At 56.5% G+C, this 13948-nt stretch overlaps 4 protein-coding genes across 4 annotated transcripts; 2 read left to right on the top strand and 2 right to left on the bottom strand.

The window, feature by feature from the left end:
* Window positions 1-166: 166 nt before the first annotated feature.
* On the top strand, window positions 167-1408 carry INS49_008427 (uncharacterized protein; the record flags this gene model as incomplete). Its single annotated transcript, XM_043169170.1, has 1 exon — window positions 167-1408. One exon carries the CDS (start codon window positions 167-169, stop codon window positions 1406-1408), a length of 1242 nt encoding a protein of 413 aa, XP_043026850.1.
* Window positions 1409-1951: 543 nt separating this feature from the next.
* INS49_008426 (uncharacterized protein) lies at window positions 1952-2944 on the bottom strand (the record flags this gene model as incomplete). The annotated part of the gene is made up of 2 exons (XM_043169169.1): window positions 1952-2329; window positions 2393-2944. The coding sequence occupies 2 exons, from the start codon at window positions 2942-2944 to the stop codon at window positions 1952-1954; spliced, it is 930 nt and encodes a 309-aa protein (XP_043026849.1).
* Window positions 2945-4503: 1559 nt separating this feature from the next.
* On the top strand, window positions 4504-8235 carry INS49_008425 (uncharacterized protein; the record flags this gene model as incomplete). Its single annotated transcript, XM_043169168.1, has 3 exons — window positions 4504-4995; window positions 5050-5452; window positions 5552-8235. 3 exons carry the CDS (start codon window positions 4504-4506, stop codon window positions 8233-8235), a joined length of 3579 nt encoding a protein of 1192 aa, XP_043026848.1.
* A 1102-nt stretch (window positions 8236-9337) lies between these two features.
* INS49_008424 (uncharacterized protein) lies at window positions 9338-11680 on the bottom strand (the record flags this gene model as incomplete). The annotated part of the gene is made up of 4 exons (XM_043169167.1): window positions 9338-9699; window positions 9758-10400; window positions 10501-11324; window positions 11374-11680. 4 exons carry the CDS (start codon window positions 11678-11680, stop codon window positions 9338-9340), a joined length of 2136 nt encoding a protein of 711 aa, XP_043026847.1.
* Between the last annotated feature and the right edge of the window lie 2268 nt (window positions 11681-13948).

The following is a 13948-nucleotide window of genomic DNA, read 5'->3' as shown; positions in this document are numbered from 1 at the left end:
TGAACTTCTACTATGTAGAAGTAGTGCCCCTCGTGATCAAAGACTCTGCCCCGCATCATTTCAATAAGACTCATAATCGGTATCGTCCAGCCTCGATCAAAAAAGAAGTATCCAACATCACCCCCAATGGAGCTCTTGCGATCGTCACCCAGCTCAGTCATCGGCAATGGGGAAGAATGAAGACAGCACTGAGATCCTGGTGCATATCACCGCACCAAGCGCTGCAGCAGATGACTCCAGATATCGAGCACTCGCACAGGCATACCTGGATTTCGAGCCCCAGGGATTCGTCGATCTCCCCCAAGATCCGTCGTCAAAACCCAGTGCTGTCCCTTCGGACAAATTCATATCCCCGCAAGCATCGTTTGGGAGCGTCTGGGATAATGTTGGGTCACCGCGCCTGGCAGGAGTAAGCCAGCAGCTGGCACCGTTAGCCGGCATACAGCCTTCTGTACCTCCAGCGTCATCTCAGCCCAGGGATGACACCCAACTCTCATGGGTTGCTCCACCAAGCGAGGTTCCGGATTCGATGCCAGACAATGACATCAGGGCGCCTGCTTTCAACACGCCGACGAGGGTGCTGAACTACTTCCTCCAATCCATAGAGCAAGCGTCTCTCTCCTCAGGGGGAGCTTCTGGCGAGGTACTTGAGGGCGGTAGGAACGTCGGGCATAACAGCCTCTCCCATGCAGCTGCCTCAGAAGGCCTGCTTGTTCGTGGGTCAGGTCTCGACTCAAGCCCATCTACCCGTAGACCGCACGGCCACGCGCCTCAGATCCCAGATCCCATCGAGACTCTGGGCAGTGTGTCCGACGTGACGGAGGACTGCCACGCAGACAAGGCGCCCTCGGGCTCTGGTTCAGCCGTGGAGACGGTGGGTCACCGGACAACGATTCCGAATACACTGCCAGAAAACATATCTGCATTTGTTGTCGACAGCGGTGACTGGGCACACGAAACGCAGCTGATATCGACTGAACCAGCCGTAGCCAACCACCGCCTGGGGCCTAGAGCACCCCAGCACTTGGAGAAGCTGGCGGAGAGCATGCAGATGGGGAGGAAGTACAGGCCGAAGTATCAGGCCAGAGACATGCGGCCTTTCGCGAGGGGATACTGGCTGATGAGGCTGGACGGCTGGAACTTCGAGGAAAAGGTCAAGGCATGGGGCTTCCTCGGGAATTATATCCGCCGGGATGACAAGGCAGGATGGGGCACCAGGGCGTGCCGCGACGAGTCGTGGGATTGGATAAGGCTCTACGGCTGGGAGCACATCGCCGGGGAGCTGTATGCACTTCTGTACGTGGCCAGCTACAGGAAGCTCAAGTACGTGGAGGTCAAGTACTACGGCGCGGCGGGGGACGTCCTAATTGTGGTCGGGCCCAGGGGCACTCAACCAAAGTCCGGTTGAGGTTGGTTGGATGGAGTTTTTGGACTTGGTTGCTTTTGTTTGGACAAACGCATCCACATCGGCGCATCGATCAGGTCTCATGATACCCAGCATCGCATGGAAGGGTGGAGTTACTGGCTGAGGACTGAATGAAACCCCCTGATTTTTACAAACTGTTTCTACGCGACGATTGCTGCGATCGCAAAGGCGGTCCTTCGTCACTGATTCGATTGCGATGATAGAAATGGTTGCCTCGGCGTCCATTGGGCTGCAAGACGACTAGGTGTTGGATGAGCAGCCTCAGCAGATACAAATCATGGTTCCGAGAGCTGGCATTGGTAACAAAGGAAGCAAATGACATGGTGAAGCTACAGACAGTCCTAAAATACTCTCACCAACAGTCGTGTACCGTACTAATGACGCACCGAACCGCCTTGGGGCATAAAAGGATAACACTAACGCACATTTACCGGGAGTACCGCACCAAAAAGAACCGTTCCTTTTCCCGCCGAGTTCCTCACACATACGCCGGTTCCGTGGAACTGCTCCCATCTGTCTCTTCCCTCAAATCGAGAGCTTCTCCAGTTCCTTGCGAAACCTGGAATTTTCAGCAGCTGCTAAGTCCTGGTATGGCTTCTTCTCAGCCGCCGACAGAGCGTGCCACTCCTCGCTCAGCTCTTTCGTGAAGTGTTGGCGTCCAGTTGTCTTGGGCCCATCGGCTCGCTTGGCCTTGACGAAGTAGGCGTACGGGGCGGTCGCAGGACGCTTGGGCAAACGCTCGTCAACGAGCCTGATGGGGAAAGGCGTCATGTTGAATTCACGCTTGAGGCGCTTGCGGGCCACGTTCGCCTCCTGGATCTCGGCTACGGAATGGCTCTCGATCCAGGTCTTCCAGTTGCCAGCATTGACCGCCTTGTTCTGTGTTGCAGTCTCTTCCAGGCGCTGAAGAAGGGACTCAGTTAAAACGCTGTTTGACATGACGTGTGGTAGAATGGGAATACATACCTCCAGCTCGGCGGGGGAAAGGCTCTTGAATTCGGCGGACATGGCTGTCATTTTCTTGCCAGTGTCGCCGATCCCGCCGGACGGCTTCCCCTTCAACGCGTTGCTCATGAAAACCACCCATCTGGTCGCAGGCAGGCTCTTGGGCTCTTGACCCGCCAATGACTTCCTCTTGAGCTCACGTTTCAGCACTGCCTGTTTCTGCTCAGGGGTCAATTCCTTCTTCTTCTTCTTGATGACCGGTCGCTTCGGCTTCGCCACAGCCTTCTTCTTCTTGGCCGGCGCCTTCGCGGTCTTCTTGGCCTTTGTCGCTGTGCCCTTCGCCTTGGACGTGGTCTTGGTCTTTGTCGCGGGCTTCGCGGCGGTACGGCCCGTGATCTTGCTGGCGGTGGCTGTTGCAAAGCCACGCACGGCGACCTTCGACTTGTAGCTAGGCGCGACCAGGAAGCTTCGGCGGACGATGGCGCCACGTGAGGGCAGCGACTTGGCCGGCAGGCCGCGGGCGCAGGGGCGCAGTGCCTGGGCCGCGACAGATCGCATTGTCGCCGACAGCATTTTGGCGGGTGGTGTGCGGCGACTTTGGTGTTTTTTTTGTGGCTTTCGCTGTGGGGTCGATTGAAGTGCCGAAATTGACGTCGAGGTCTAGGAACAGGTCGAGGTAAGAGGTCGAGGTCGAATGTCCTGGCCCCCCCTCGCTTGCTTGCGACTTCCAGCCCCCGTGTTTTAAGGACCTTGGCATGGCTAGCGCGTCCTACTACCCCCCAGGCACAGCACGGGACGATGAATTCCACCCTCCCCTGCAAAGAAAAATGTGTACATTTTCCATAAACGGCTAGCGCGGCCCGCTTTCCCACCTTAGCGCTTCTTGGCACTTCCCAAATCTAAAGTCACTTGAAGAAACGCATCTCGCTCATTTTAAGGAATATAAAGAGTACCGGGTTGGGCCTCAAATGGTGCTCGGCGATGCCTACCGGCACCGTCCGTCCTCGCCCCAGCCGGCCCTTTTTAAATTTTAATTGCTAGCCTTGGGGAAGAAAATTTGATTGAGAAGCTCTTTTGAGAGTGACTTATGTGCTCTGAGATGTTTATTTTTGGAGTGGAGCCGCTTTTCCTTTTTGGGAAAATGTACACATTTTTCTTTGCAGGGGAGGGTGGAATTCATCGTCCCGGGCACAGCACGCATGAAGCTTCCCCCCCTAGTGCGCCTACCAATGCTACCGCGATGGAGCTCCATTATTGGTGATCTGCCGTGCTTTAAGTGGGGCGATAAACAGAGAGCAGACACGGGCAGTACCCCAGTAGTGCGATCCTGGTTGCCGTGCCCCGTTTCCAGTCCGGTCGCTGGCTGTATCATCCCTTTACTGTAATGCTTAGGGCTTGGCTGAAGCGGCTTGCTTCTTTGTCAAGATACACCTCGTGTGTCTACTCAACGGTCTGAGCCATGCCCAGCAAGCAGAAATACACAAAGGCTGTATAGGCACCACGCTGCCAATCAATAGAGATAGAGCGGCCGAGGCGTAAGGAACGACTTATCCTCCGTATTGTTGCGGCTTTTACTCCGTATTGTTGCGGCTTACATGCCCATAACTTGCCTCTAATTCCGGTATATATGCTCTGAGGAGAGAGGCACGCCTACAGAAGTGCTAGACGTTTGCTAAGGTGCTTGAAATAGTCACCGCGTGCACCAAAATGTGTGGGCTGAGACTGTGACCGTCTAGATCTATGTGTGATGGCCCGGAATTGCTAGGGCCACTAACATAGACCCACCAGCCTACCAACGACAGGCGTTAGGCTCGACACCGCCGTTTTAGCCATAGACCCTAGAAGCCGTCGCATCGGATTCAAGTGTTGCAGCCTAGGTCTGATCACTCGCCCATCTCTTGGCCGAGTAGACTTGCGCATCTCAACGCGCAATTTTGAAGCCTCAACTGGCAATCAGCCCTGTCGGACAGTTCTATTGCCTTCCTAGAGGACCTTCTAACCCCAGGCAAACAGCCGCATCCACGAGTGACTGGCCTTGAGCCTTGATCGAGACGTGGCCACCATCTCGGGACCCTTGACTCGTCCAGGTTCTGACCAAAAAGTACTACTCACCGCGCTGAGCCGAAGATTCGATGATGGCTCGCCACAGAACATCGCGCTCACCATCTCCTGCAGGAAGTCGAGGAAGCCGCCATGACGACAGACGGGATCGTGACCGTGACCGTGACCGCGGCCGGCGAGATGCCCCGAGGGACCGTCGACGCAGCCGCAGCCCTGGTCGCTACCGAGACCATTTCGACAGGGACCGAGATTCATACCGTCGCCGGGACCGCTCCATAGACCGGAGAGATCGAGACGACGACTATTACCGTGGCGGACGAAGAGGTGGAGGCTCCCACAGAGACGGCGACAGGCACCGCTCCCGGGAACGGGAGAGGTCTCCACCACGCCGTCGAGACAGAAGCAGGGACAGGGAGAGGGACGCTCGTGGGAGACGCGATGACTCCCTGCTTCGTACTCGGCGAGAGGGCACCGCCGACTCGAATGCGTCACGAAGCAAGACTGACGACGGTCGCCAGCGAGGTCCCACCTCCGCAGCAAAGCCTGGCCCCAAGGATGCTGAAGTGCGTACCCGCTTGCTATCTCCTTATATCCGCCGTGCTAACCATTGTGGACAGGCCGCTAAGTCTACACAAACCCAAGCTCAGGCTCAAAGTGATAAACAGGCGGAACGACTTGCTAAACTTGAGGCTTGGAAAAAGAAGACCCTGACCAAGCAGGCGACCAAGGAGACAGATGCCACGAGCACGCGGAAGCTCCTTGCGGAGATGGATGGCAGGGCCAGTGGCACTCCAACCGCCATAGCCTCGCCTTCGAACGGCACGCCAGGAGCTGCATCCCCCAGCACTCCGCAACCAGCTCAGGATGCGTCTCCTACTGTGCCTTATGCGGGCAAGTTCGACCCCAAAGCGATTGCGAAGAAGTCAGCGGCCCGCCATCACTCTCCTGTCCCCTTGGGCGACATACCAGGAGCACCAGCAGCAACATCCGGAAAGGTAGCCACAAATACGTCGTCTACAGGTCAGTCTCCAGCCTCTGAGGACCAACTAAGCTGCTTTTTGCAGTTGGGTCTGCGTTTTCCCCTGAGAGAAATGACCTTCGCTAACATACTGTGTGTAGCTTCCGCCTTGCCAACTGGTAAGAATATCAGCGGCTTTGGTTTTCAGAAAGCCAATGGGGATGGTGAAAAGCCATCTGCCAAGCGGAAGTTGCTTCTTGATGATGAAGAGACGTCGAACCGCAAGTTAGCAAAGCTTCCCGACATGTCGTTGGAGGATACGGATGCTACCCCGTTTGCTAATCAAGAAGATGAATCGGACTCCGATGGCGACAATTTCGCTGGCACTGAAGAGGAAGCTGCCGCTGCTGCTCGAGCGGCACACGAACGACGGGAGGAGAGAATTCTACAACAAAGCATGGCCATGCAGACAGACGAAACCGAAAAGGAGGCCGAAACAGAGGCCGTGCCTGCCCCAGCAGCGAATGAAGAAGCCCCCTCGGCTACGACCCAGCCAGAAGCCGTACCCGAGGCCATGGAAGTGGACGACGACATCGACCCATTAGATGCGTTCATGGGAGATCTTGCTGACGACACGACCACGAAAGCCACCAAACCTCGCAGCAAACAAAACGCTAAACCCCAGGAACAGGAGCCAGAGGTCTACTTCTCAGACGATGAGTATGACTATATGGACAAGGCAGAGGCGAACCCTGAATCAATTCTAGCCATCACTGCCAAGAAGAAGAAGAAGGACATCCCCAAAATCGACTACAGCAAGATCGAGCTCAATACCATACGGAAGAACTTCTGGTTCGAACCATACGAACTCAGTCAGATGACCGAGGCAGAGGTTGTTGAGCTACGTATGGACTTGGATGGAATCAAAGTCTCCGGGAAGGAGGTCCCAAAGCCTGTCCAAAAGTGGTCACATTGCGGCCTCACTCAGCCCATGTCAAATGTGATTCGTGAATTGGGATACGAAAAGCCCACGCCAATTCAGATGCAGGCGTTGCCGGTCATCATGTCTGGCCGCGATGTCATTGGCGTCGCCAAGACTGGATCTGGCAAGACGATGGCTTTCCTGCTTCCTATGTTCCGTCACATCAAGGATCAGGACCCCGTTCGAGATGACGGCCCAATCGGTCTCATCCTAACACCGACTCGAGAACTTGCTACTCAGATCTTCCGTGACTGTAAACCTTTTCTTTCAGCACTAAACCTGCGTGCTGTCTGCGCCTACGGTGGCCCACCAATCAAGGACCAGATCGCTCAGCTCAAAGCTGGTGCCGAAATCATCGTCGCGACTACCGGAAGATTCATTGACCTCCTAGCGGCCAACCAAGGTCGTGTTGTCAATCTCAAACGCACAACCTTTATTGTGTTGGACGAAGCTGATCGAATGTTCGACATGGGCTTTGAGCCTCAGGTAATGAAGATCTTCGCCAACGTCCGGCCAGACCGCCAGACCGTGCTGTTCTCCGCGACCATGCCTCGCATTATTGATGCATTGGTGAAGAAGGTCCTCAAGAATCCCGTTGAGATTACGGTCGGTGGCAAGAGCGTAGTTGCTCCTGAAATCACACAGATTGTGGAGGTCAGAGAAGAGAAGGACAAGTTCTTGCGTCTCCTCGAGCTACTTGGAAACCTGTACGCCGACGATGATGACGTTCGTGCGCTAATCTTCGTTGAGAGACAAGAAAAAGCGGATGATCTGCTTCGGGAGCTGCTGCGGAAAGGTTACGGGTGCATGTCCCTCCATGGAGGCAAAGACCAGGTGGATCGTGATTCGACCATTGCCGACTTCAAGAGCGGAGTCTGCCCGGTCTTGGTTGCAACCTCGGTCGCTGCTCGTGGTCTTGACGTTAAGCAGCTCAAGCTTGTGGTCAACTACGATGCACCGAATCACTTGGAAGACTATGTTCATCGTGCTGGTCGTACAGGCCGAGCCGGAAACACCGGTACGGCGGTAACGTTCATCACCGAAGAGCAAGAAAATTGCGCGCCGGGCATCGCGAAAGCTCTGGAGCAAAGTGGCCAGCCTGTCCCGGACCGGCTTGAACAGATGCGTAAGGCGTGGAGAGAGAAAGTCAAGGCCGGCAAAGCAAAGGACCAGTCGGGGTTCGGCGGCAAGGGCCTGGAGCGTCTCGACAAGGAGCGAGAGGTAGCGCGCATGAGAGAGCGCAAGACCCACAAGGCCGAGGGCGACGACGAGGATGAAAAGGAGGAGGCGCCAGCCGACGACGAGAAGAAGAACAAGGCTGCGTCGGCAATCCAACAAGCCACTTCTGCCGTCGTTTCTCGCGACGCCGCCAAGACCGCCGAAGAAGGCAAGCCCGGCGCGACAGAAGCAGGCCAGCCGGATGCCGCCGCCGCCAAGGGAGGCGCGCTCGACAAGGCCGCCCAGGCGGTCAACGATATCAACGCGCGCCTCGCCCGCGCCGGCCAGCTGCGGCCGGGGCAGCCCATCGACAACAAGGGCCCAGACGCCGGCGCGTTCCACGCGACGCTGGAGATCAACGACTTCCCGCAGAAGGCAAGGTGGGCCGTCACGAACCGCACCAACGTCGCCAAGATTCTCGAGGCGACGGGCACGTCCATCACGACAAAGGGCAACTTCTACGCGGCCGGCAAGGAGCCGCCGGCGGGCGCGGAGCCGAAGCTGTACATCCTCATCGAGGGAGACACCGAGGTCGTCGTCAGCAACGCCCTGACGGAGCTGACGAGGTTGCTGCGGGAGGGCACCATTGCGGCGGCGGACGCGGAGAACCGCGCGCCGGCCAGCGGCCGGTACACCATTACGTGATCGGCCTCGGGCGTGTCCCACGGGCCACGGGCAGGTTGGGCTGGCGATGCTTGTCCTTAGTTGAGAGTCGTATAAGCAAAGCCGTGCAATCTATACTAGCGCATGGGTGAGGGAGAAATCACGACCAATAAGTTAGTCGCAGAGATACAGCACCAAACATGAACCCATTCCGATCCTATTGGCTTCTGTGTATAGTCTGAAAATTCGGCGGTTCCGTACGCCCTCCGTGTCTAGACTTGTTTTGGGATTGCATGGTTCGACGTAGCCACCCAACCATGACGGAATTGCCTGATTGTTTCTGCCATCGGACGATTAGGGGCTGAAACAAAAACAGTCCCCAACTGCCACTAAGCTCCCTGTCTTAACCGCGTCCGAATATCAAGCCCAGCGGTCAACGGCGCAGCTTGCGGGATAATGTAGAAACATAATCGATCTATCAAGACCTGGGACGAATGCCCTGACAATGCATGAGTGAAACGTGGTGGTGGTGTGGTCCTCGGCCAGCCCTTCTCACTCACTTTGAAGGGCCGTCTGTTGGTCTCATTTTTCTTAGGCCCTCTCGTGCCGGCTGAACGAACGGCGAGGACATTGGCAACCACAACGCCTGCAGACACAAAGCTTCATGGACATAGTTGCAACTAAGTGGTGCTTTGAGACATGGACTTGTAGGTAGAATGTATTGAATGCTAGCCCAAGATTATGTGCAGTTATATACTACGAAAAGCTCGCTTCCCTGTAGAGGAATTGGTACATGTAGTTTGATCTCTTTCTCGCTTCCACTTCAGATCTCCCTCCATATGTATCCTTACACCAGCTTTCTCTGGCCGAACCCCACCCGCATCTTCCTTCCATGGTATCTGATTTCAAGTCGAAGACGAGGTAGCGGATGGATTCGCCACGAATCTGAAAGGAAAAAGGGATCATCGCAATCGTGGGTAAAAAGGTGGTGTTGGCGAAAAAGTGTTTAAATGACAAAGAGAACACATTGCTTGCCCGGGATCGAACGAGATCCACGTGCCGGTGCTGATCATGACGCCAGGCTTTTTAATCAATAAAGTATTTCCGCCGACTCTTTGTCGAGGCGAGGCCAGTGTGCACTATCTTAGTAACCCCGATTGTACCCACTGTTGTACCCACCGCCATAGCCCGTCTGTTGACCGTAGCCGGTTTGTTGGCTATAGCCACTTGGTTGACTGTAAGGCCCATGCCCATACGAGTTGTCGGCATACGGTGCTGGCGCTGCCGAGTGGTCTTCGTAGCCACCTGGTGGTGCGGCATGCGAGACGAGGTTGGCGTGACTCTGGTCGTCGCCCGACGGGCTCAGAGGCCGGTAGCTCTCCTTGGTGTCGAACTTTGTCTTGGCTACGGAAAAGTTGTCCGAGTCGGAATGGGAGACCTTGCGGTCCAGCAACAGGGAGTTGCGGGCGTCGAGAGGAGTAAGGTTGTCGAGGTCGCGCATTTTCTCTGTGAGGATGTGTTAGTGCCTTGTCAATTTGTCCGTCGATGCAGGTCTCCAACTTACCCATCTCCTTTCTGCGCTTGCGGTGAGGGTTCTCCTTGCAGATGGCAATTATAGCGTTCCAGGCTATCAGAATGGCCAGAACACCAGTCAGGGCGGCCTGGATAGCGATGAGGACCACGCCAGTCACGGTAGATGTTGTCTCGGAAACGGCAAACTCGTCGACGAAGATGAGAATGCAGGCAACGGAGAGAACACGAACCACGGCGATGGTGATGTTGATAACGTTGCCCGATTTGCGCTCGTAGGGTCGGTTCCAGAGAAGAAGGCAGAGCATCAGAGCTTCGACTATGAGCTGGGCAACGCTCTGGGCCATTCCGTGGTTGTCGCCAGCGGCCAAGATGATTCCCTTTGCCAGCATGTAGAGAATGGTGGGAACAAAGATCCACCAGTAGTCCTTCTTGTAGTTCTCGTAGAACAGGCTGTACTTGATCCAAATGTCCTTGTTCTCGTACAACTGACTGGCATCGCCGTTCACCTCCTTGAGCTTCTTCGCGGTGGTGAAGATCTTGTATCCGAAGAAAGCCAGGACGCCGGTGAAGAGAGCAAGTGTCACACCAGCCAAGGTCTTGGCAGCCCACGAATCGCCAGTGGTGAACTGAAATATGCAGTACAGAACCCATGTGCCGTACAAGAGCAGGATGAGCTGCGTGATTGTACGTCCCATAGTCAGCCAGTAGTGCTTTCGGAAACCGGTCAAGCCCTTGGGGGAAGCTGCCGAAGAGAGCCCAAGTCTCCAGGATGACCTTGACGAGAAGAATGATGACGGCGATAGAGGCGATGACAATGGCGACAATCAGCAGGACGGTCATGAACGTGTTGGAGGACGGAATGCTCAGCTCCTCGACGTAGGCCTTGATGCCACTCACGGCCACTCGCACCTGAGTCTCGACGCCGCTGTCATCGGAGCCGGCGGAATCGGTCTCGTTGACGCTGGTGTTGATTTCCCGAGCCGCAAGCTTGCCGAAAGCATACATAGCACGCTTGAACTTCGAGGACGAGTCGTCAGCAAGAGACTCGGTTGAGCCATCGTTGAACACAAGCGTAGCATTCTGCAGGAACTGCACGCTGTCCTCTGTCAGATTTCCACCGGTGGCAGCCCGGAAGTCGTCAATTGACATCTGCAACTTGGTCCACGGGATGAGGCCAACCGAGAACGCGAAGTTCTTGGAGTAGCTTCGGTAGACCTGCGGCAGTGAGACAGCCGACATGCCGTTCATGGCCATGCCTTGGAACCAGCCGAAAACCTCAACGAAACTGGGGCTCGGGGCCACACTTCCGGCTCCGGCGCCACCAGCAATAGCTGAACTTGCGGCTGTGGCTCCTCCCATCAACAGAGCCATACCGGCGACTGCGGCCGCGACGTACGTGACTGCCGGGACATCGGTGGTCTTGCCGTTCGAGATTTCGGAAGTGATACATGCAACGTCCTCGTTCGAGTCGATAGCCACAAGTTCGAGTGTAGCTACGGCCGCAATATCGGGGACCTGGAAAGCGATGGCTGGGATCTGGCTGGCGTAGTCGGAGGAAATCTCCTGTGATCCCGAGGCCGAGAACGTGCCCGACGGTACTAGGTCCTGTTAGCCAGTCGTCCACGGCTCGAGGCGGCTGTTACTTACCTGGGCACAGCTGTTCTACGTAGGTGGCATTTTCGCACGGGTTGAACTGGTTCGAGTAGACGTCGATGCCGTAGGCTGTCACGTTCAGCTTGGCCATGACCTTCTGCTCCTTGCTGCTGGAGCCGGACACGTCGAATGTGACGGTCCCGGCGGCCTTGTTGTACTCAATGTCGACCTTGTTGACCTGGATCGCAGAATCTGTCTGACAGTTGGTGAAGCCTGAAGTCTTGAGCACGTCCACCGCCAATGCCCCTCTCGTCAATGCCGTGGCGGCCAGTGCCGCCCCCCATAATAGTGATCTCGCCATATCTGACGGTTGTGTCGATTCCCCGGATCAGTTGGATTTCCCGGGTGGGTGTACCCTTCTTCGAGTAGAAAAGGATTTGTGCCTGTTATCGCGTCGTGCGTCCTCCACTTCTGAGACTGTCGGTTGCGTACTCTTTCCAATCCGCCTGGTTGTGTGCCCTTTTCGAAAATGATTCGTTCCCTTCTCTATGTGGTATCAGATCTAGATAGCGTTTCGATGTAGGAAATTCGTCGATTGAGCTTAGGATTAAAGGTGGATAGGTCGTCTGAGCTGGCTGGCAGGGACGATTCAAAGAGTACTCGATACCGGTCGGCGAGAAGGAACAGCAAAGGGAGTAACAAAGAAACAATGGCACCACAAAGCAGGGTCCTTTTCGGAAGAAAGGCCGAGGGTCAACCTGGAGGAGAAGGAGAAAGAGGAAGAACGGCCCTGTCGTGTGGTGACGAAGAAGGCGGTGTTTTGTTTAGCTGGATGGTCTGTGGCAAGGACGCCAGAGTACAGGGTCGGTCGTCTTCTCTAAGTCTGTCTTGCTGGACAGAGTCGAGAGAGAGCAGGAAGAGGCATAGGCTAGCGTCAGGTCCGAGGGTGTGATAGGTGGTGAAGGAGGGAGTTGAGCAGAGCGAGAGATGCGCGGGCGGGTATGTGAAACGAGCGTACGGGGTAAGGAGGTGTGGTGACGGTTCCTGGCGACGGCGTCGAGACGATGAAGCCAAGGAATTGTCTGACAAGTCTCCGAACTCCCAAGGAAGAAGGCCCCGCGGGTGAGGTGAATATCAAGAACTGGATGGGACGAGAGTGCCAATTGGGGCAGAGATGGTTGGATCACGGACGCCAGAGGCTATGAAAGAGCGAAAAGACCACGATGGATCAGCAGTTAGTGGTTAGAGAGAACGGGTGAGAGCACGGCGGAGGAGAGGGAAAAAGGCAAGGTCCAAGGAGGAGCATAGCGTCGAGACGGGCCTTGGCTGGTGCCGGCGGAGGCCCCTTGGACGTCGAAATTGAGCGCTCATTGGCGAGATGGGACCATCTGGCTCGCCTGGACACCTCCTGGATGTGCTGGCTCGAGCTCATCGCCAGGGTGTGATGGCCAGGGTCTGACCTCGATCTGGACGCGGGTCGGACGGCGATGTCGACGACCAACCAGGCCCGCCCGTCTTTGTCGACCAGGCGGGAGACCAGGCACGCCCTGGCCTGGGCAAGATGAGGACGACCCACCCTGCAGGACCAGAACAGGACCTGGCGCGCAGTGGCGGACCTGGCACGCCTGGCTGGCTGGCTGGCTGGCGGGCTGGACGGCAGCTGGACGGCACCATGGGCGCGACGGACACGAGGAGGAGGAGGCGCCTGGTGGGCAGGCTTTTTCTCTGGCTGGTGGAGTCGAGATTGGGAGAACCAGACAACGCGAGGTCCGGCCCCTGACCTCCATGACCAGTAATTATTCGCCAAGCAGGGGCCATCCCGAGAGCCCCCACACGAAATGAAACGTCCGCGGCTAGGGGGGCTGAGCCATTCCGTCCCCTGCAGTAGCTCCACCCTTGGGATTGATCGAGCCCAGCAGAGCCCAGCAGAGCCCAGCAGAGCCCAGCAGACGGGCAGCCATTGGCCCCCGGCTCTGGCACACCAGCTGGCTGACCCCCTCCTTCCCTCGCTTCCGTCTTCACGAGCACCAGCGACAAGCCAGCGGGAGCCAGCCAGTGCCAGCCAGACAGCCAGAGCAGGCCAGATCCAGCCAGTGCCAGCTTGGACCTGGGCGCCGTTGCGTTGATCCGCCCCACTCTAGCTGCTATTTTGAAACGGGCTCTTTTGACGAAGCTCCACGCGCCCTGGCCATGGCTTGCCCTCCTGCCCTGCTTTTTTGCTTGTCTGCCTGTGATGGACGGCCGGGCTGGCTCGATCTGTTGATGTGCCGAGAGCATGTACATATACGCTTCCCCATCTGCATATAGCAGGCGGCCCTGCATGCATGCTGGCCTGGGCACGCGATAAAAATACGAGCTGATCGGACCAAGGCTCGGGGTCGAGGACTCGTCGTCAAGCTTCGGGGGGCCACAAGTCAAGGCGTCGCTACGGAGTAATTTACCTTGCCGCCTCACATCCTGCTACCCGGGTGGGTGTCTGTCTGTCTGCATTTTACCCTTTGGCTCTTTTGCTGGTAGCTGATCCTCCTCGGAGCCACCCCCTTTCGTGACCCAGTGTAGCACATAGCAACAGACCCTGGACTGATCAACGTCGTGGGGACCAAGACGTAGGAGACCACGCACTGCACAT

The sequence above is a fragment of the Diaporthe citri genome, assembly GCF_014595645.1.
Source record: "Diaporthe citri strain NFHF-8-4 chromosome Unknown scaffold_3, whole genome shotgun sequence".
NCBI classification, from domain to species: domain Eukaryota; kingdom Fungi; phylum Ascomycota; class Sordariomycetes; order Diaporthales; family Diaporthaceae; genus Diaporthe; species Diaporthe citri.
The sequence above is the reverse complement of the archived record's forward strand: the minus strand, read 5'-3'. Positions and strand labels throughout refer to the sequence as shown.